This window comes from Dermochelys coriacea, chromosome 8, assembly GCF_009764565.3.
Source record: "Dermochelys coriacea isolate rDerCor1 chromosome 8, rDerCor1.pri.v4, whole genome shotgun sequence".
Taxonomy (NCBI): Eukaryota; Metazoa; Chordata; order Testudines; family Dermochelyidae; genus Dermochelys; species Dermochelys coriacea.
In genome coordinates this window covers 91,166,704-91,188,217 of record NC_050075.1, presented here as the reverse complement: position 1 = coordinate 91,188,217, position 21,514 = coordinate 91,166,704, and the positions used below count along the sequence as shown (strand labels likewise).

At 37.9% G+C, this 21,514-nt stretch overlaps 2 protein-coding genes and 1 long non-coding RNA gene across 7 annotated transcripts in view; 2 read left to right on the top strand and 1 right to left on the bottom strand.

Moving 5' to 3' along the window:
• LOC119859793 (integrin subunit beta 3 binding protein) overlaps positions 1-449 on the bottom strand; it is a 52,068-nt gene extending 51,619 nt beyond the window's left edge. For all 4 annotated transcript variants that reach the window (XR_006273775.1, XM_038412405.2, XM_043490915.1 and 1 more), the window contains exon 1: positions 363-449. Coding sequence is in view for 3 of the 4 variants with exons in the window: in XM_038412405.2 (XP_038268333.1) it covers positions 363-367 (5 nt within the window). In the remaining variant the exon portion in view is untranslated. The remainder of the gene's footprint in view (positions 1-362) is intronic.
• A 14-nt stretch (positions 450-463) lies between these two features.
• Positions 464-21,514, top strand: part of LOC119859790 (phosphoglucomutase-1) — a 78,326-nt gene continuing 57,275 nt past the window's right edge. Inside the window, exons 1-7 of one of the 2 annotated variants that reach the window (XM_043490913.1) lie at positions 464-592; positions 4,006-4,193; positions 10,325-10,536; positions 12,223-12,309; positions 13,298-13,493; positions 14,373-14,497; positions 20,640-20,781. In XM_043490913.1, the coding sequence (XP_043346848.1) occupies positions 4,007-4,193; positions 10,325-10,536; positions 12,223-12,309; positions 13,298-13,493; positions 14,373-14,497; positions 20,640-20,781 (949 nt within the window). In that variant the 5' untranslated portion in view covers positions 464-592; position 4,006. The remainder of the gene's footprint in view (positions 593-4,005; positions 4,194-10,324; positions 10,537-12,222; positions 12,310-13,297; positions 13,494-14,372; positions 14,498-20,639; positions 20,782-21,514) is intronic. The other variant, XM_038412396.2, reaches the window with a different exon arrangement.
• On the top strand, positions 15,328-20,146 carry LOC122455537. The gene is made up of 2 exons (XR_006273776.1): positions 15,328-16,292; positions 18,995-20,146. It is a non-coding gene; the product is annotated as an uncharacterized LOC122455537 (long non-coding RNA).

Genomic DNA, 21,514 nt, shown 5'->3' with positions numbered 1-21,514 from the left:
TGGGTGCTACAGGGAATAACCTCTTGTTTAGGTGCTGAACTTTAAGGCACCCACAATTGAAAGTGTTGTCTCCACACACACACACACACACACCCGTGAGGGGCTCAGAGACTCCAGGAGAACCCGACCCTCGCCCCTCCAAAGGGGCAACTCATTTAGCCGGTAACTTTAAGCAGCCAAGTTTGGAAGTTTCGGCCGCAGCCTGTACAGCGCTTTCCAAGCTGACGTGCAGAGGGAAGGGAGATGGGGCTTGATTTCAGGCCAGTGTTCGTGTCGCCCAACTCCCGCCCTCAGCTCCTGTCCTCGCGCCCCCCAGCTCTGCCCCCCACGCCCCCTTCTCACCACCCACGCCCGCTACCTACGGCATGATGGCAGCGCGGGCAGCCGCTCCGCCACCTCCCGGGCTCGCTCGCTCGCTTCCCGCCCGCCGTGTACCACCCAAACCTCGCCGGTTGGAAACACCGTCCAGAGGCGGCGGCCGGTTCCGTTCAGGCCGGGGCGGCCCGTACCCGACGCACCGAGGCGGAGGGCGCGCGGCGGCGGCGGGCCCGGGCCGGGGCAAGGGTAAGGTCCGACACAAGGAGTCCCCAAGGTCAGCACAGGAGGGGTCACTCCATCCCCTCCCGCTCTCTGCCCCTTCCCATGCGCCGTCTCTGGGGGAGCCCCCGGCCCTCCTCGCTCCCGTTTAGGGCCTGGGCATGTTCGTTTACAAACTAAATCGGGAGAAGGGGGAAAAATCCCCCCAGCTGGGAGGAGAACGCGTCCGCCGCTGCCCCTTGGCAACAGCCTCGGGCCCCCGGCTGCTGCTTAGAGCCAGTCAGGGAAACATGGGGAGGGGGGTGAAATCGCCCCAAAGTAGGTTTGAAATCTCACTGAAGCACACAGAAGCAGGACTCTGCGGGCAGAAGGGGAGATGTTTCGGAAGTGGCTTAACATAATGTCGTAAGAGAGAGCTTCTTGCTTCCAAATGAGTGAGATCTGGTAGGTTTGCCTGTCCTGTGATGAAATGGTAGACACTAGAATTTTCATCGGAGAACTCATCATAGAAATGTAGGGCTGGAAAGGGCTTGGAGAAGTCATCTAGTCCAGGCCCCTGCCCTGAGGCAGGAAAAAGTAAACCTAGACCATCCCTGGTAGGTGTTTCGCCAGGGGGGATGCTGCAACCTCCCTTGGAAGGCTATTTCAATGCTTAACTACCCTTGTAGTTAGAAAGTTTATCCTAATATCCAACCTACATCTCCCTTACTGCAGATTAAACTGATTATTTCTTGTCCAACCTTTGGTGGACCCAGAGGACAATTGAGCACGGGTTTTAGCCCACAAAAGCTTATGCCCAAATAAATGTGTTAGTCTCTAAAGTGCCACAAGGACTCCTCATAGTTTTTGCTGATACAGACTAACATGGCTACTACTCTGAAACCCATTCTCTTTGTAACAGCCCTTAACATAGTTGAAGGCTGTTATCAGCTCCCACCTCAGTCTTCTTTTCTCAAGAATCTTGGGGAGAGCTGTTAGGTCATCTAGTCCCTCTCCTTTCCTCTGATGCACAGTTATTCATACTATATATATATATTTTAGTGCCTCATCATCTGTGCAGTTGAGATTTTAATGACCCAAGCCGTGGATCTTCCACCAGTTCCCTTGGAAAACTATTGCACACTAGACTTCAAATAACATTGGCAGCACCTTTGTGCTGCACAAATAATAAATCGGCTGGTAATGAGTGGGCTGAGGAGCATAAACAACAGTTCATATTTTATAAAGCTAGTTACTGGAAAATTAACATTTATTCTCCTTTTCCTCCTTGACTTTAACCCACTTCCATTTTGTGAGTGTAACACTGGTGCTTAATTATAGTGACACCGTTTGCAGTACCAGACTGAATCACTGTGTCCCTGTGGGGTCTTTCTAATGCCAGTGTAATATGAAAGTGTCAGGCAGGCGGTCTGTGTATTATAAATAGGGTACTTCATCCATGATAAGCGATTATTATCTTTCTTTCCCAAGTGGAAAAGACCTATATAACTCAGGAAAGTGCGAGTGATTTAGCCCTCCTGAGTAAGAATCCAATGAGTCCTGAAGGGGAACCTACCTATGCTGTTATCTTGTTGTTGAACTTGAGATATTCAATTTATTATACGGGAATATATTTTCAGAAGTCAAAGCTGGGTAAAATAATGTTAGAGGCTGTTAGTCCAACAGTACAGCACAATTTAGTGTACCTCTGTGGTGGCCTTCTAAAAACCTTAATCACCTTTGGTAAAGAAGAAAACCACTGTTAAAGTTCACTGCCGTTTATGAGCAAAAGGTGTTATTGTCTTGAATTATTTCAATTATTGAAAAAAAAATCTGGATTTTTCCCTGCTCTGTTTTGTTTAGTTTTATGATGGTACGTTGTAGTTTAATGTCCTAAATGCTGCAAACGCTTATGCCATGCTTAATTTTAAGCATCTGAATAGTTCCATTGATTTGAATGGGTATGCTTAACTTTATGTGTTTGAAGGATAGGTGTGTAAAATTTTGACAGTGTTTCCGCTGTTAGAGATGCTTTTAAAGAAATTATAGCTAGGAAAAAAATTCTTCTAAATATGGGCTTTAAACCAGAGGAATTACTTTATTAACTTAATTTTTTTTATCTTGAATGGAAAAAAGATTTTTTTCCAGTAGATTTTCCCTGCTGAAACAGTGTGGAACTGATCAGCCTAATGGTTTCTAAATCTGCTGGATTTTTAGATTTGAGAGGATGAGTAAAACCCAATAATAAAAGCAACAAAGTATAATCTTTCAATGCACAGTTACTCTTACTAAATATGTCTCCAGATACAGCAAGTCTCTATGCCATACATGAGGACTTTTAACACGTACATTTAATTACAGTGCTTATCTTGTTATCACTGTTCTCCATTTCCTGCGTCCCCCGACCTTTCCAAATATGTGTTAACCTACATGTTGCATTTTGTGCTAAATCTGTAAGCTTTTTGAGTTTGAGACTGTCTTACTCTGTTTGTATGGAACCTAACATAATTGTGGGGGTTCATCCCTGATTGGGGCCTCTTGATGTTACTCTTATACCTGTGCAGTGTCACTCAGGTCAGTCAGACTCTGGGCATAAAGACTCTGCCCTGATCACTTTGTATGAGCTCTGTATCTCTGTGGCTAAAGTTCTGATCAGCTCTGAAAAGTCAGACTCCCAAAATTCCATTTTTCCTCAGGACACTAGTATTTGGATACTCATTTGTTTCAGAATGGTTGAGCAAATATTCCATGTTGGATCTCTATATCAGTCGATCTCTGGAAAAATGTTGCCTGTTTCTTTATGTTTTAAGCAGTCATTTACAGAGTGGTGAAAAACCGCATTCCACACACTTTCCACTTCCACTAGGGTGTGTCCACATCAGCATCTTTCTCCAAAAGTATTCCATCATTACTACTACCGACTAAGTTCAACCAGTAGCACTAATAATGAGAGTGCCAGTGTGGACGAGGTAGCTGCTGGCCTGCTGGTGGGTTTTTTTACCACTGTTCTGAATAACTCTGCCCACAGCAAGCCTAGACAACAGTGGTTAAAACACCAGAGGACACTAGTACCTTGTCCATACAAGTGCTCCTTCTTTTGCTATTCGCAGGTGAGTTGAGCCAGTGATAGCAACAGTAGGACATTTTAGGAAAAAAGTGTAGTGTAGACAATCCCTAGAGGCTTAATTCTAATTTAGGCTAAAGTATGCATCACCTCGTATGGTATCTTGGAAAATTTGCTACTTTGTTTGCATTCAGTGTAGATAAATAAATAATAATGAATAATACTTAGCACCTACATAGTTTAAATTCATGGATTTCAAAGCACTTTACAAAGGCAGTTAAGAAGCATTACCCACATTTTACAGCAGAGAAACAGATTCACAGAGAGTTTAAGTGAATCTGTGCATGAGGAGACAGAGCAGAGACATACTTACACGCTATGAAAGCAAAAGCAGAAGACTTTAAATATGTTTGTATTATTCACAGAATGGCCAGCAGTCCTGGAAGTAATGCATCCCTCTCCCATGAGAAAACCATACTCTCAGAAAGTTCTCAAGAAAAGAAATCACAGTATTCTGAAGAGGAGTCCTTTTATATGAACTGCAGAGCAGCCTACCTAGCTGTTTTTAAAAGCAGCTTAGAAAATATTAAATCAAAAGAACAACTCTGTTTAGGTAATGAGTAGGAGATAATTTTCTTTACTTGAATTTTGTGTGTGAAGATTACAGTAGTTGATTTTCAAACCAACAGCCAGCATTTTACAGGTGGAAATACACCAGCACATAATGGAGCTTGGTCAAAATAGCTTCTTTTAAGGATTCAGGCAGTTCTTGGTGGGTTTTGGGTTTTCAAGCATCAGTGGCTGTATCTATAAAGACACTTCCAAGGTTTATACCTATTATAAAATATATCATCATTTTTCAAATAGTTTACCGAAAGTACTTTTTCTCAATATTTTTCATTTTCCTTAAATTCTTAATCTATATTACTAGGTATTGGATGGTTCGTGGAAGTGGGAATGATATACAGAGCCTTTCACCTCTGAATCACCACTCTGAATGAGCAAAAGACAATACCACCTAACAACTATTGGGGGGGCCTAAGTGAGTTATTTAACAGCACCACATTTGATGGTGGCATCGTTGCCTACTTGAAGTGCTCCTGGATACTGCTTTGTGGTGGTGACATTTTTCAATAAAGTGTTTCCCTCTCTCTAACAAGTGATAAATTACAATGAGTCATTTTCAGTTCAGTTTCTATTGGACAAGTGTCCCTAGCACAGAAAATCAACATGGCAACCGGCATTAATTGTCACGGGTTTGCAGTCTCATCAGAAAAGTTGTTAAATGAGAAATTGAGATGGACCTACCCTTTCACACCAAGACATGGTCCCCCAGAACAGGGTTGAGAAACACTGACTATGTGGTACATGAAAATCTTTCCCTGCCTATGCTGAATGTGTTTTGTGCATAAATGGATGACTTCAGTGTTTCATAAGAACTGCATTAATTTGTAAAAAATGTAAATGTACCTTAAGTTAAAGCACTTCTCAATTTCCTAAATTTCAAGCTAGATATTTTATTCTTTTATCAGTATTATTTTGGGCTGTCGATTAATCGCAGTTAACTCATGCGATTAACTAAAAAAAACGCGATTAAAAAAATTAATTGCGATTAATCGCAGATTTAATTTCACAGTTAAACAATAGAATACCCATTTAAATTTATTAAATATTTTGGATATTTTTCTACATTTTCATATATATAATATTCTGTGTTGTAATTGAAATCAAAGTGTATATTATTTTTGATTACAAATATTTGCACTGTAAAAATAACAAACTAAAGAAATAGTATTTTTCAATTCACCTCATACAAGTACTGTAGTGTAATCTTTGTCGTGAAAGTACAATTTACAAATGTAGATTTTTTTTTGTTATATAACTGCAATCAAAAACAAAACAATGTAAAACTTCAGATCCTGCAAGTCCCCTCAGTCCTTTTTCTTGTTCAACCAGTTGCTAAGACAAACAAGTTTGTTAACAGGAGATAATGCTGCCTGCTTCTTATTTACAATGTCACCAGAAAGTCAGAACAGGTATTTGCCTGGCACTTCTGTAGCCAGCATTGCAAGATATTTACGTGCCAGATATGCTAAACATTTTTATGCCCCTTAATGCTTTGGCCACCATTTCAGAGGACATGCTTCCATGCTGATGATGCTTATTACAAAAATAAGGCGTTAATTAAATTTGTGACTGAACTCCTTGGGGGGAGAATCGTATGTCCCCGCTCTGTATTTTACCCACATTCTGCCATATATTTTATGTTATAGCAGTCTCAGATGATGACCCAGAACATGTTGTTCATTTTAAGAACACTTGCACTGCAGATCTGACAAAGAAGAAGGTACCAGTGTGAGATTTCTAAAGATAGCTACAGCACTTGATCCAAGGTTTAAGAATCTGAAGTGCCTTCCAAAATCTGAAGGGACGAGGTGTGGAGCATGCTTTCAGAAGTTTTAAAAGAGCAACATTCCGATGTGGAAACTACAGAACCCGAACCACCAAAAAAGAAAATCAACCTTGTGCTGGTGGCATCTGACTCAGATAATGAAAATGAATATGTGTCAGTCTGCACTGGTTTGGATTTTTATTGAGCAGAGCCTGTCATCAGCATGGAAGCTAGTCCTCTAGAATGGTAGTTGAAACATGAAGGGCTATATGAATGTTTAGCACATCTGGCATGTAAATATCTTGTGATGTCAGCTACAATAGTCGGTTACAAATACCTGTTCTCACTTTCTGGTGACATTGTAAATAAGAAGATGGCAGCATTATCTCCTGTAAATCTCTCCGTAAACAAACGTGTGTGTCTTTGCGATTGTCTGATCAAGAAGTAGGACTGAGTGGACCTGTAGGATCTGAAGTTTTACATACTTTTGTTTTTGAGTGCCGTTACGTAACAAAAAAAATCTAAGTTTGTAAATTGCACTTTCACAACAAAGAGATTGCACTACAGTACTTGTATGATGTGAATTGAAAAATACTGGTTCTTTTGTTTATCATTTTTACAGGTCTAACTTTCAGGTGACATGGTAAACAAGAAGCAGACAGCATTATTTCCTGCAAATGTAAACAAACTTGTTTGTCTGAGCGATTGGCTGAACAAGAAGTAGGAATGGATTGAGCAGACTTGCAGGCTCTAAAATTTTACATTGTTTTATTTTTGAATATAGGGTTGTTGTTTTTTTTACATAATTCTACATTTGTAAGTTCAACTTTCATGATAAAGAGATTGCACTACAGTACTTCTTGTATGTGAATTGAAAAATACAATTTCTTATGCTTTTTTACAGTGCAAATATTTGTAATCAAAAATAAATATAAAATGAGCGCTGTACACTTATTCTGTGTTGTAATTGAAATCAATATATTCGAAAATGTAGAAAGCATCCAGAAATATTTAAATGTATTCTCTTATTGTTTGACAGTGAAATTAATCACAATTATTTTTTTTAAACACTTGACAGCCCTAGTATTATTCTACTTCATTGTGTGATTAGGTGACATCCGCAGCAGTCCAACAATGTATCTTTTTTGTTTGGTAAATGCAGTTAGTAGTAGTAAGTATAAATACTTGATTGAAAATTATGATGCTTAGAAAAAGTACAAAAATAACTCGAAGTTCCACAGCTAATTGGGTGGAACTATGAAAACGACCAATTTACACAGTAAATTAGTGAAAACAATGGTTTCTAAGTTGGGCTAGGGACAGGGAATTGGTTTACTTAAAATGTTTTAATTAGTTATTCTGTTAAATGGATACGTGGAATAGGTTTCATAGTTCCATCTAGAAATCTGTTAAGCTTCAGCGTTGCCAACTCTTGCAAGTTTATCAGGTATCACAGTATTTGGTGTTTTTCTTAAAGCCGCAGCACCTGGAGACCTATGATTAAGAGAAAAATTTAGCTTACTTTTTTAAAAAAATAAAAATTTCTAGGCCTGATGGTTGCAGAGAAAAGCTTGAAAACATGAACTGTAAAAAGGCTAAAAACCAAAAGGCATATAAAAAGAACCCAAATCTATATTTTTTTTAAAAACTCTCATGATTTTGAAGCTAATATGATTTTTGAATACTTGGGATTGTCAGTGCTGCAGTGTTGCTTGCTAAGGGTTTATCAGTAGTAGATTATGGTGTCAGGGAATAGCATCTTGGTAGAGACTGTAGAGGTTATGTAATCACAGAACAAACAAAAAGTAAATAGAAAAGCATTCTGACACTATGGTCAGTCATAATATTTAGGGGCACTGTATTCCTTTTCCTCATCTTAAAATTTGTTACCTCCGGACTTTCATTCTCTTTAATCTTAGTCCATACCTACAACATGTGAGCTTTTAACCAGGAAGCTAGTTAGCATGTAAATCTGATGGTTTCAGATTGACAGCTTCTCTCCAAATACCAGTACTTGAAATACCATTCTCTAACAAGCATACTCTTTCAGCATATGACTCAGTCTTCTGCAGACTGACAGGGTTAAGATAGAAGCCCCTGTATAACATCGTAATTATGGTTTTAAAATAAGAGTGGTGTGAACAAATGTCATCTCTTTTCTATATGTGCTGTGCCTTTCATCTCTATCCATATGCCACTTGGGCACATAGCAAGTGTTTAGGCATTTTGGTTTCAAGGTCAGCTAATAAAGGGCAATTACTAGTTCAGGCTCCCAGTCTTCTCAGAGCTGTGTGTGAATTTTTTTTCCCTTTTAAACTTGTAAGTGTTAAGAGTCATTATAGGCTTGTGTAAAAGCTTAGCGTAAATCCTCGCAAAGAATCAAATCAGTGATGTCAATATTGAAGCATCTGTAGTTACATGATGTTTGGTTAATAACACAAACTGTGCTATTAATTTAGAGCCTGCTCCGACAAAATCTTAGAGAAGTCATAGTTGCTCGCCAAATGTACTATAATATAATGTTCTATCTTGTTACTCAGGTATTTAGCAGAATCCAGTTAAAGAAACAAAAATAAAAAATGCGATTTAAACAATCTTTCAAAAATATGGTCTTGGGAGATATGTTTGTAGCAATCACTGATCTCCCTGGAATGATAAATGATACAGGTAGCAGCATCTTGCAGTATATTTATCAAAAAACATTTATTTAAATACAAGTGAATAATCAGCTCATGAAGGATGCTAGATTGACAGCCCGTGAGACTGGGTTATCCACATAACAACACACATTGAGAATGATTGCCCTTCCTTAGCTGACCTTGAAACAGAAATGCCAGAGCAGTTGCTATGTGCCCAAGAGGTACATGAATAAAGACACAAGCTATCCCATATTCACCAGCCTCCAATCTGTGCCCATTTGGTCCTTGGGTAGGGGTCACACCTTAGATTAGGAATAAAGGTGCCAATTATGAAAAGGGGTTCTTTGGAGATTCTTTCTTTATACTGCCCACCTACTAAGAATTGTGATGATACCACCAGCTTATTTCAGACAGGCTACTGAACAGCTCTGAGCTGGTAAAGACTTAGTTATTACAGATTTGGATAAAAATCAAACTACTGACCTACCTAGAGAGTTCTCCTAAACCATCTAATTCTCTGAAGTGGGTGGGGGTTATGACATCATATTAACTAGACAGCATATTTGAGTTTAGCTTAAATTTAAGATAATACCTTCTTCACATTATAAACTGATGAAAGCCTAATGTAAGTGAAGATTTTTCAGAAGCTGGCTAGAACTAGCAAATCAAACTTCTGCAACTACCATGTACAGGAGCACTGGGACTTGTTGCAGACATTTTATCGGCTTTATTTTATTATTAATTTTACTATCTAACAGTTTACTGGGAATTATTTTTTTTCTTTTTACATTTGAAATTCATGTTGTATAATCTGAACTATTTGGTTGATACAGAAATAATTCTACAGCTCATTTATGGTAGGCTGTGCACTGAGAGCCTGACCCAATTTCTATTAAAGTAAACGGAAAGACTCTCATTGACCTCAGTAGATGGATCTGGCACAGAATTTGTGGCTTTACAAATAACAGGTTGTTATATTAAAGCCTGCGGATTACACACAGTGGGCCAAATCCTACATTTATTACAGCGGGGCGGGGGTTAGGGAGGAATTTCCCTTTCAAGTCAGTGGGTATTTTGCCTGAATGAGTGTCTGATCTTGCAGGTCTTACTTTTGTGAGTAGTCCCATTGAGTTCAGTGGTTCTACGTACACAAATAAGAGACAGCTGCTGACCAGATCCTAAGGGCTAAATTGTGGCTTTGCCACAGCCCTGTGTATGAGGCAGCACATAGTTCTAGTAGCACTTACACCCAGCCTGTGACTCTTTAGGTGGTAGGAGGAGTACTCTGTGCTAACCCTATATCTGGCACAGTGTACTTCCTCAGTATGCCAATAAGTGCATTGGGAGGGAAAGAAACCAAGGCACTGCCTATTCTCACCAACATGTACAGTGGGGATGTAGTTCCCCATCAGAGGCTTAAGCTTCTCATGCGGCTACCCATGGTACTACTCATACTCTTCCTTCCCAGTGCGGGTGTGCAGGATGGTCCACTGTGTAGCATTAAATCAGGAACACAGGACTGAGTCTACATCCATGTAACAGCTACTGCAGTTAAGCAAAGGTTTATCATTCATGCCTACTTTTGCCTTTGATTGATTGGATTAAAAAAAACCTGTCTTAACCTATGAACTGATTAAAGGATAGTTTGAAAAAATCATATATATTTTGGCTGTCAGTGTCAATGAAGAGTTGATATTATATTTTATTCTGCAGTGCTTCAACAGGCTGGAAGAAATCCATCTCAGAAGATGGTTAATCAGTACTGGACTCCCAAGACCACCACACTGAATTTTGATGATTTTTGCAATATCTTAAAAAAAGAAAAACCAGCTACAAAAACAGAACTGCTCAAAGCATTTTTAAAAGTAGATACAAATAATGATGGATATATTTTGCACTCTGAACTTTATAAAATTCTTACAATGGTAAGTATCTTGGAAGGTAAATTACAAATTTTGATATAGAGCTATAATTTGAAGAAAAATGGTATAGTAGAAGAACCAATCTTTTTAAATTTTAAAAATCATAGAAACAATCCTGAATATTCAAAAATTGATTTTTTAGGGGGAAACAATCTATATCTGAAATATTTTAATGATTTCTTGTTAAGTAACATACTCCCTTGGCTATCTTTCTCTCCCTCTTTCTTATTTTTTTCCCCTTACAGTCCTGAAATTGTATGGTCAACCCAACTGCTTCTCTCAGTTCCAGCTCATAATGAATGAAGATCAACTGAAAAATAATTAAATTACTTTTTTATAAGGAAACACTACCTATCTGTCCCGCACTGATGCAGCAGAATTGGAAGCACATAGCCCTTGCTAAGTTCAGTTCCTAATTCTGTTTTGTTCCAGCAACTTCTATGCAAATCCCTTGCTTTTGAAAGGGCCTTTTGCAGCCCTATGGGACAGTTTCATTAACTTAGTAAAGTTTATTCAGTTATTATCCTCCCTTCTCACATTTTGTCTCATTCCTGCATGTTCAGAAATAACTTCCCCCGCCCCCTAAACATAATGATGGGGTCCATGATCCCTTTACAGCCATGACAAAAATACCACTTTACTGCAGCCATACCTCTGAGCTCAGGCTTTTACCTCATCAAGTTGCACAATGTAAACTGTGATAGGGCTAGAAGTATAGTGCATAGCAAGGTTGTGTGTGAATTACAGTGTAATAGCTTGTTGCACACTAAGTGGCCAGGCCATGTGGACCGTGCTGCTGCTCACTAAAAGTTCCATATACTTCGATGTGTGCACTATGGAGCATTTAGTGTGAAGCAGCAGTGTCCAATTGGACAGATGGCAGGACCCTTAACAATCAGGTGCAGTATGGGTACAAATATCGATAGTAGCAACAACAGGGAAATTATCTTTGTGTCGTACAAGGTGAAAGGAGCAGGTCTTGAATGTAGCTATAGCCAACACCGTGAAGGGATATAAAATCAGTAGGTCTAATTTAAAGTAAATCCACCATTTTATAAGGAACTGGTGTAAAAGAACTCAGCATGGGCTAAATAAGTGACTAAAATGTAATATATTTTTAAATTAGCTCTTGGTTGTAATACATTAATTAGAGTATATGTAACAGTGGGATTGAACCTAAGACCTCTGGAGCTAAATCCATAAGCCTCTACCGCATGAGCTAAAAGCCACCTATCCGTTAGTTAAGGTGATAGCAGACTCATTCATCTCTAACTGGTCTAGTTGCCACTAGAGGGGGACAGAGCACCACGCCCAACAGGCATGGGTTACATATACATATGAATTGATTTGACTGGGAATTGCTATGCTACAAATCCTCAGTGCCTGGTACGCCTATTAAGTCAACATTAGTTCCACACATGGAGGGCTTGTAGAATGGGACCTTGAAATTGCATGAGCTTAGTTATTCATCTTCCAAGTATTAGTAGTGTTTCAAACACATTAAAATATCATTTACAATGCTGATCACTATTTTGGGGATTTAAACTCAGACCAATGTAAATGTGCTGCAGAGAAGATTTCTGGAAAGAATGTTAAAGTATTCCTATTTCCTTTGTATAATCTTCAAACCAGTGATGTCTGTGAACAATGTTCTTTAGTAGGAACTGATATTTAAACTGTTTATCACAGAGAGGTGAGAAGATGACTGTAGAGGAAGTGAATGCCATCACTAAATTGGCTGATGTAAACAGCAATGGCAAGCTTGATTATAACAAGGTATGGTAAACAAGGTGACAATACTTTTGTATATGATGTTGGATTAATCAAATTCTATAGCTACTTCCTAAGACACACTAATAGGTTTTAGTGCAGATATTTTGAGGTTTGCAGATTACCAAGTGCTGGGGGAGGGCTAGTGTAGGTGATATGGTTCCCAAAGGGCTTAATATTGTTGTTGTTTGTTTATTTATTTATTTATTATTAGTATTGCCATAGTGCCTAGGAACCCTTGTCATAGACCAGGACCCCATTGTGCTGGGAGCTGTATAGATAATATGGGAGCACCATTTCCCTGGCATACAATGCACTTCCTTTGATAATATCCTCAAACAAAGGTCACTTTGTACCGGTGAACCTAGCTACGTTCAAGGATACAACCTGGTTCCAGGGGTGGGACTGGCAGCAGTAGCTGGTCAAGAGTGGCAAATGAGAGCAAACCTGGATATTCAGCATGGATTAGCACTGTAATGCCTTTTTAATCTATATTATAAGTACTTTCTTGGATAATATGCAATTTCTTTTGTGGGTGAGGTTATCGCATGTACTCGGCATCTATTTTTCAAAGTAAAATATCTCTTCAGTTTTATGTTATTTCAAACTGCACCTCTAAGCAATGTCTAAATTTTAAACAGGCAAAGTCCACAAAAGACTTGCACCATAAAAACAGTTTCACAGAAAAACAACAACCCTCCATTAAAAATTAGACATAAAAACAAGTCCGCCAATGTCTAGCAGATAATATAAATCAACTGTTGGGGTGAAATTCATATTTCATTTTCACTTTATAGTGTGACCTCTCTGCTGAATCATGGCTCCGTTTTTACTATGTCTCTTAAGAGTGGTCGTTCTGATTCATGGAAATAAAATGAGCATTGTTCTTCAAGAGAAACTAGATTCCATCTATTGATTTATCCTGTGCTTACTAATGTGTGTGTTTTCCCCTAAAACTGTATTAAAGAATGTTTCACTTTTTCATTGTGCAAAGTTTTGTAAATTATACGTGACAACCAATGAGCAATGTCGTAAGACTGCACTAGAGAAACTAGAAGTTGACAGTAGACTGAGGCGTCAGCAGTTTGGAAGTCAAGTTGAAACCTCCTCTGAAAGGGCAACATCACCAATATCAAAACCATCATCAAGGACCACGAGGAAAACTGATCACAAGCCAGCACCAAAGAAAGGTATTACTTTTTATGCAGGGAGGCTCCATTCCAGGAGACGGGGCCCATTCTCCCAAGTGAATCAGCAGATTGAGTAACATTTTTTTTTTTTTTACTTTTCTCATACTAGCACGAGACTTGACTAATAATCATTTTGACTGTGGCAACCACAGAAAATCCCCACTTGGATTTCAGAGCCCCTTGCTCAAATGGACTTTGGCTGCATCTCTTATCTAGGACCATCAAATTTTTCTTAGGACTAAAATCAGTTGATTCTTGTGTGACACAGTCCAGAGCGAAGAGAGAAAATGAGCCTACAGATGTTGCAGTATGTCAGGGTATTTATCTCATATCCTGATAAGAAGTGAAGTCTAAAACATTTATCAACAGGAAAGATATTAGCTTTCATTTATAAAGTAAGGTATTTAAACATGTGAGTAGTCTTATTGACTTCAATATGTCTACTCGTGCTTAAAGGCTTAAGTACCTTACCGAAGCAGGGCCAAGATTACAGGAATATAATAACAGTATATGGAATATCTACATTTGTACATAGAAAATGTCAGTCACTTTTGGTTTCAATTCAAGGAAAAATCATGCTGAAATTGAAAAAATGCAAAGAAATGTGATGAGAGAAAATGAAAAGACTGGGATTATGTGGTCTAGAAGGTTAAGTGTACTTGCTTGACGTGTACAAGGAGGGAGACGGTGGTAGTGGGACTAGCCCATGGTCATGTGATTAAAAAATCATAAGGGAATTCTGTTCATTAACATAAAGTTTTGTCTTGTAGTTTTTTTGTGTGTGACTTTGAATGCAAAGATATACGAATAAATACCATTTGTAACATTCTGAAAAAATGGAAAACAACCAGTGTAAATAAATAAATATCTATGTTATAGGTGACAACAGAACTTCTTCAAGGTCATCATCAGCTCAAAGTTGCAAAGCATCCGTTTCTTCCACTATCAGCATGGGCACCAGCAGTAACACAAATTCAGAGCTAATTGAGCCAAACACAGTAAAGGTACTCTGTATGTTAGTTAGTTCTGTTTAAATTATGCTGTTTTAGTTTAAGCACACACATTGTTGCATTTTAAATAGAAACAGTTTTGCTCTGAATTTTGTGTCTTATGTTAGTAGTTTGTCAAGGACAGCTATATACTACAGAGATTTCATGATGCAAAATATTATTAATATTTTTATATATTGTTGGTTTTGCTGACATCCAGTTACTGAAAATAATTTTTCAGGTGTGAAGGTTTAATAGAACAAAGTATGTTTTTATAAATGAAACCACTGTTGGATAAAACATATAATGACTTTTTGAGAAATTTAAAATTGAATAATTTATTAGATTGGTGAGAACTTTAAATGCTTAAGTAGTCTGAAAGATTTGTATCATAAACCTTTATAAGAATGGTAATTGGAAATAAATAACAGCTCTCCAAACATATTCAGTTCAATGAACATTAATTTGTAAATATATCCTGTAGCCTGGAAATATTGATTTTATATTTAGTCTAATATGTTCTATAAGTATTTTTGTTTAAATAAATCATTCATTCAATATAAATTCCTGTGGGAGAAGAACAACAAAGTCACTTTGTTAAGTCAATATTTGTAGAGTGTTAATATTGATCTTTTTCCTTTGTTTTCCCTTTCTTGACTCAACCTTTACTAGTTTTCTTTCAACAGAAAATAATAGCTACAGAAATATAAAACATTACCTGGAAACTGCTAGGGTACATTAAAAATGTGCACCTTGAGACCTCTGTGTAAAAGGGAAAAAATGGTTATGACCACATAGTATAACTACTGCTAGAAAACGCAACTGATTGTTCTCATGAGGTACATTTTGTTTCAAATAACAACTCTGTATTTGTTATTGAACTCTGAAGTCCTTTATATCTTTAACATTGCTGGATAGTGACATTTGTTCTATATTAAAATTTAAAAACATGATCTCTGAGGAATTTTTTTCAATCTGTTTAGGTGCCTGCACCCCCATGCAATTTAACCTCAGTTCCAGCATATTCAAACATGATCTGTAGTGTGCAAAACCGTATAGTTTTCTGATATTGGAACCCTCTTTATTTTCACAAGCAGATAAAGTTTTAATGAAAAGCAGTTTTAGAAAGTGACCATTAGTGATTACCAGCATACCTTTCCTCAGAAATTAAACCAAATATTGGTCAATAAAAATAAACAGATGTAAGTGGTACTGCTAATTTGTTGCATCCATACTACCGAAGGGCCCTAGCCAAAGCCTACTGAAATGAATAGACAGACACCCAATGATTTCTTTGGCCTTGTATCAGGACCTAAGAGCATTCATTGTTCTCATTCATTTTATATTCACATTTATTTTTCTCCAAAGTTCATCTGTTTTCTGGGACAATTAGAAAGTGTTGTTTTGGTGGACTTGGACCAACACTGGTGTTACTGGTCTGATAGCTGAACATAGTGTAATTAGAACATTTTGAACCTTTATACATTAAAATTGCCATGGACAAATGTAGCATATTGTACCCTATGCACAATATAATGCTTCCAACTATTCTTTATTCAGTGGAGCTGTGAGACAAATTCAAAGAAAGGCATCTCCAATAGTTTTAAGGATCTAACAAACTATTTTAAGGAACACCACAGACTCCCAGCCATTTATCGTCTGTGTCCACAAAAAACTTTAAAAGGGGCCTCTTTTTTCAAAAGCAAACTGTATAGATAATCCTCTCCTCCCAGCAATCATGCCCAGATTATGTTCTATGTGGCTCCCACTCAGGAAAGAATAACAAGAATCAGGCATCAAGTATATCCAGGTAAAACAGTTTACAAAAAATTAAATATTGTTAAGTCTTATGAGGGCTGAGGATGGTCACTTGGGTAAATTCAGGCACAAGTTTGGAGTCAGGAGATCTGTGTTCTGTTCTCAGCTCTTCCAAAGACTACCTGTGTGACCTTGGGCAACTCACTTCAGCTCTGTATGTCTTAGCTTCTCATCTGTAAAACAAAGATAAAGATGCTACTAATTCACAGGGGTGTTGTGAAGCTGGTCACATTAAGGTTCCATTTCTAAATAGTTTATAAAGGGTACATTCATAGTCTGTCATGAACATGTTCCAGACATGAATAGTATTATATATGGTTATGATCATATTAGTGGAAGGTGTATAGATGGTGATAAACAACCTGTTGGACTCTATCTGTATGTGTACACTGCCTGTGGGAGGTGTGATTCCCAGTGCGGGTAGACAGACTTGAGCTAGTGCACTACAAATAGCAGTGTGGACTTTGTGGCACTGACAGTGGTTCAGGTTTGCCACCCGAGCTCAAACCTCAGGGGACTGGGCAGGCTTGTGTTTAGGTGGCTAGCCCAAGCCAAGAGTAATGCCACAATGTCTGCACTGCTGTTTTTAGTGCGCTAACTCCAGCTTAGCTAGCACAAGTCTGTCTACCCGCGGTGGGAATCACACCTCCCAAATCCAGTGTAGACATACAACAAACTGTAACAACAACAATGTAAAACATTTCTTTATTTCTATGAACCATTATTATGTAGTTAGTTCTCCATGCAGATTTAAAGCAAGACTAAATAAAAAGCCTTTTTTTTTTTTAAAAAAAATGAAAGCATTATATCCTGTTTCCATATTGTACTGGTGCATCTGGCAAGTGAATCACTGAGAACAAGCTTCTCCTGCCAAGAGTGCTCACCTTCAACATTCTGCTCTCTGTGTACGTTAGAAGCTCTCCACTGACATCAACAGGAGACCTGGGCACATAGCAGAATACTGAAAAAGAGATCTGAGAGAAGCCTTCTGCCCCACAGCAACATAGTTGTATACTTTTTTTTATGCAGTTCATGTCCTGCATTGAAATGTAATAGAGAAAACAAAAAATAAGCACAACCAACTCAATTCTTAGTGAAGTGTGTGCTGAGATACTGCTGTGACCTATTCCTGAAGGGATAAATCCTGCTTCCTCTGTGTGGCGGGGTCTCTTGCAGTGGAACTAGTCAGATTCTGTTTTGCAGGAGGACAGTAGGAATAGGACAGGGCCAGGCACTGATCTAAAGATTTGGCTTGAAGTGTATAAATAGTCCTTTGCACTAAAGATGGCTTTTATTTGCATTTATGTGTAAGTAACTAGACATTTCCTATAATCCCTGTAATGCTTTAGAATTGGAATGCCAATATATAAGATTTACATAAAATTAAATATTCTACAGTGATGGGTACTGAAAGCAATAAACACTTTTCTGATGTCTTCTCACTGATTAAAGTAAACATAAGTATATGTTTTCAAGTTTACCTTATATTTTGTGCTTTTCTATTTCACATTCTTCATAATGAATTGGAATAAAATACACTGTATGTAGGCTGAAAATCAAGCCAGGAAGGTATTCTTTAAGCGTTTATAATGCACATGTTTTTGCAATGTGATATTATTGATAAGTTAAAGAGAATATAGCACCACCTCATGCTCTGTTTAAGCATAACAAGCCAGTATTTGTATTCTCAAGGTTCTCAAACTATTTCATAGTGTTGACTGCATCTGAATGGAGAAAAATTGTCTCAAGACCCACTTAATCCCTACATTTTGGGATTATAGCATATCCTTGTGATAACTACCTAAATTACTTAACATGAAAAAGTAATGGTAGGAAAGTACTAGCTGTCTTCCATGTGATGTTACAGTTGGAAACAAGGAGAACCACCAGATATGTAGTGAGGTGGCTTTCCACAGACAAGCAATGGTCTATGAATCAGTTGGGAACCTCTGCCCTAGTAAAAAAGGGGAAGTAGGAAATTATTTTTAAAGAGGCATTTATTGTACGTGATAATTTATTGTATCTTTTTGAAAAGATACAACACATTTGGGCTGCTCTTTAAACAATTTACTGTGTACCTTGAAATCTCTTAAAACCCAGTCCTACTATTTCATTAGTTTAACCCTTGAATTTCATCTCGCCTGAAACGTTGATTGTTTGTTTTTCAAACATTTGTGTAAGCTATTAAGTTTAGAGATGTAAGTGAGTTAACCAAAGGCTTTTGTTTAATTTCCTCAGCTGTGTCAAATTTCAAGGACAAATCTCATTTTGCGGCATAAGGATTTTAGGGTAAATAGAAGTTATGTGCGTACTGTAACAACAGTTCACCTGGGGAGGAATATTCTCCTCAGTAATGATATAGGGGGCTAACTTGCACATTCTTCCTTTAGCACTGATTTATGTTAACACTAATCTTAGTTAAAAAAAAAATGAGGGGAACTTGTGGCACCTTAGAGACTAACACATTTATTTGAGCATAAGCTTTCGTGGGCTAAAACCCACTTCATCGGATGCAAGTGGGTTTTAGCCCATGAAAGCTTATGCCAAAATAAATTTGTTAGTCTCTAAGGTGCCACAAGTACTCTTCGTTTGTTTTGGGTTTTTTTGCTGATACAGACTAATAAGGCTACCACTTTGAAACCTGTCACTAATCTTAGTATAATTTTAAAATGTTGACCCTAACTTCTTTTATAGGTTTATGGAACTCCATCTTGCACTCAACCTCAGCCCCTTCACCATTGATCTCCAATTGTTTTTCATCGCTCTTTCACTCTCTTTCTCTCTGTCTCTGTCTCACTCTCTCTCTGCCATTTGTTCTTTGCAGGTTAGGTGACTCTTCCCCATCACATTTCTAGGGGGCAGGGTTTGTTTGGCAAAGGTCTGTGTAAAACATTGAACAGACTCTATTCAGGGGTCTCATTGAGATCAGGTCTTTTTGTTTCTACAGGTAAAAAACAAATAACTAACAATCTCTCTTAGTTCCTGTTAAAATGATTTTAAAAATATGAAGAACTCTAGCATGTTAGTCTTTTATATGGGTAGAACTTTGCAGTAAAGATAGTAGGTAAGAGAAGGGACTTGGATACCTAGTTCCCATTAGGGATTGCATGTCCAGATACCTATGGAACTTTGCATATCTGAGCTTAGAGGTTTTGGTACAGTGTAGGTTGAGGAATTCTGTTTAAATGGAAGAAAGGCTCTATAAGAATTCTAAAACATACAGTTTGTTAGCTTCTTTTCAAGGGCTAAAAAAAAAAGTGAGCATAGTCTCAGTTAGCACTAAAAAGTGATCTATGTTACAAACTGTAAGTTAGCAGAATTTGGCATGATTGGCAGGCTGAAATGAAGATAATGTATATGCTACCAAAGACTCTGGATGCTGAGGCTGAAATAATTGTCACTAGAGGTCAAGTTTGAGGTCATTGACATGGCAGTGTCAACATGCTTGCATCACAGATCTACAATAATAAAGTACTTAGAGTTTATAATAGTTTGCAGTTGCTACCCGTATCATAAGATTCAGAATGATCAGTATTCACCCATATTAGCTTATAAAAATAAAGCTGTTTCCAAAATTTTGTTAAGAATATATTTCTTCCTATAGTGTTAAGGTATTGTTTCAGTTGGATTTGTTTCTCTGGTTTCTTTTTGGGGTGATTCTATTATTTTGTATAATTGTTTCTTAAAAAATGAATGAATCAGAGGCTGTATGTGAAAGCAGAAAAAGTATTTTTGATAGGATCTGCAGAACTTTTTTTCTCCCAATAGCTGTGATGGAAATTTTACTTCTCTGTACTTTTTTATACTCTTTTTACAGATAATTAAAGCAAATGTACTTATATCAAAGTGATATTGTGAGTCTTAATTTGTTTGTAACATACCATTAGATCCTCAAATGAAAGATGCTAGCTATAAAAGAGCTTGATCCTGCTTCCATTGTCTTTGTGGTACAGTATTGAGTCCCAAAGGAAGACACATGTTACTCAGTAACTGATTAGAGATATGCAGTTATGAATGGGCAGAGCTTACATATAGGGTCCAATCTTGCAAACACCTCCAAGTGTTGTACTTGGTGCCATGAGTCTACTTAGGGTAGCAAACGCTATCGGCCCAATTCTGTGTTGCCCCTCACTTTGTGTAGTCATTACATCAATGCAAAACACTATCTAGTCAGAATGGCTATAAATGGGTATAAAACACTATCTAGTCAGAACGGCTGCATTTTACACTCTCTTTTCACTGATTGTAAATAGTTACATAAGGTGCAAATAATTTACTGAGAGAAAAGTATTAAAGACCAAGATGAACTTCTAATATACATACTTGTTTTTGTTTCCAGGATTGGCAGTGTGCACAGTCCAAAGGATGCTTCTTCTTAGAGGAAGATGGTGAAATCATTACTCATAAATATAGGTTGTACTTACCTCAAAGGTCAACAGTATATATCACCATTAAACCTTTAAGCCTTAGCCAGTTAGAAGGTAAGCATATTTATATTTTGTTTGGAGAATCAGCAGGGAGGTCTGAGAAACTGACATGTCCTGCAGAATACCCTATGGAACTGGAATTGCTCTGAGACAAGGTGGATGAGGTAACATCTTTTAGTGGACAAGCTTAAAGCTCAAAAGCTTGTCTCTCTCACCAACAGAAGTTGGTCCAACAAAAGATATTACCTTACCCACCTTGTCTCTCTAATATCCTGGGACGAACACAGTTACAACAACACTGCATAAAGGGTCAGATCTCCCTACAAAAGATCTAGTATCTCCAGTAATGCAGTAGTGGACACCAGTGATTGATGGTTATGGTCTAGCCTTGGATTTACAGTAATGTTATTACCTTTTTACCTAGCAGTATGGAAAAATGTGGGTGGCATCTGGCCATGGGCAAGTTGAGTCCTCCACTGTCCCTCTGCCAAGTTATGAAGTTAGGACCTCTGCTCCTGAGTTTATAGTCTCCTGTTTATTCAATAAGGATATGATTTGAAGTCATTGGGTAGGCACCTGTTACTTCAGTGTGCTTTGGATCAGGCCCTACATTTGTAGCTTTTTCTTATCTGTCCCTGTTGCCTGTGTCTTTTTCATACACTGGATAAAGAAAGGTTTGTGTGTGTTTATATATATCACCCATATATATCTATATCTAATGTGGGTGATCAATTTGAGGCATCTTAAAGTAACCTAATTTTCAGAAAGTGCTGAACACCCATCCTCT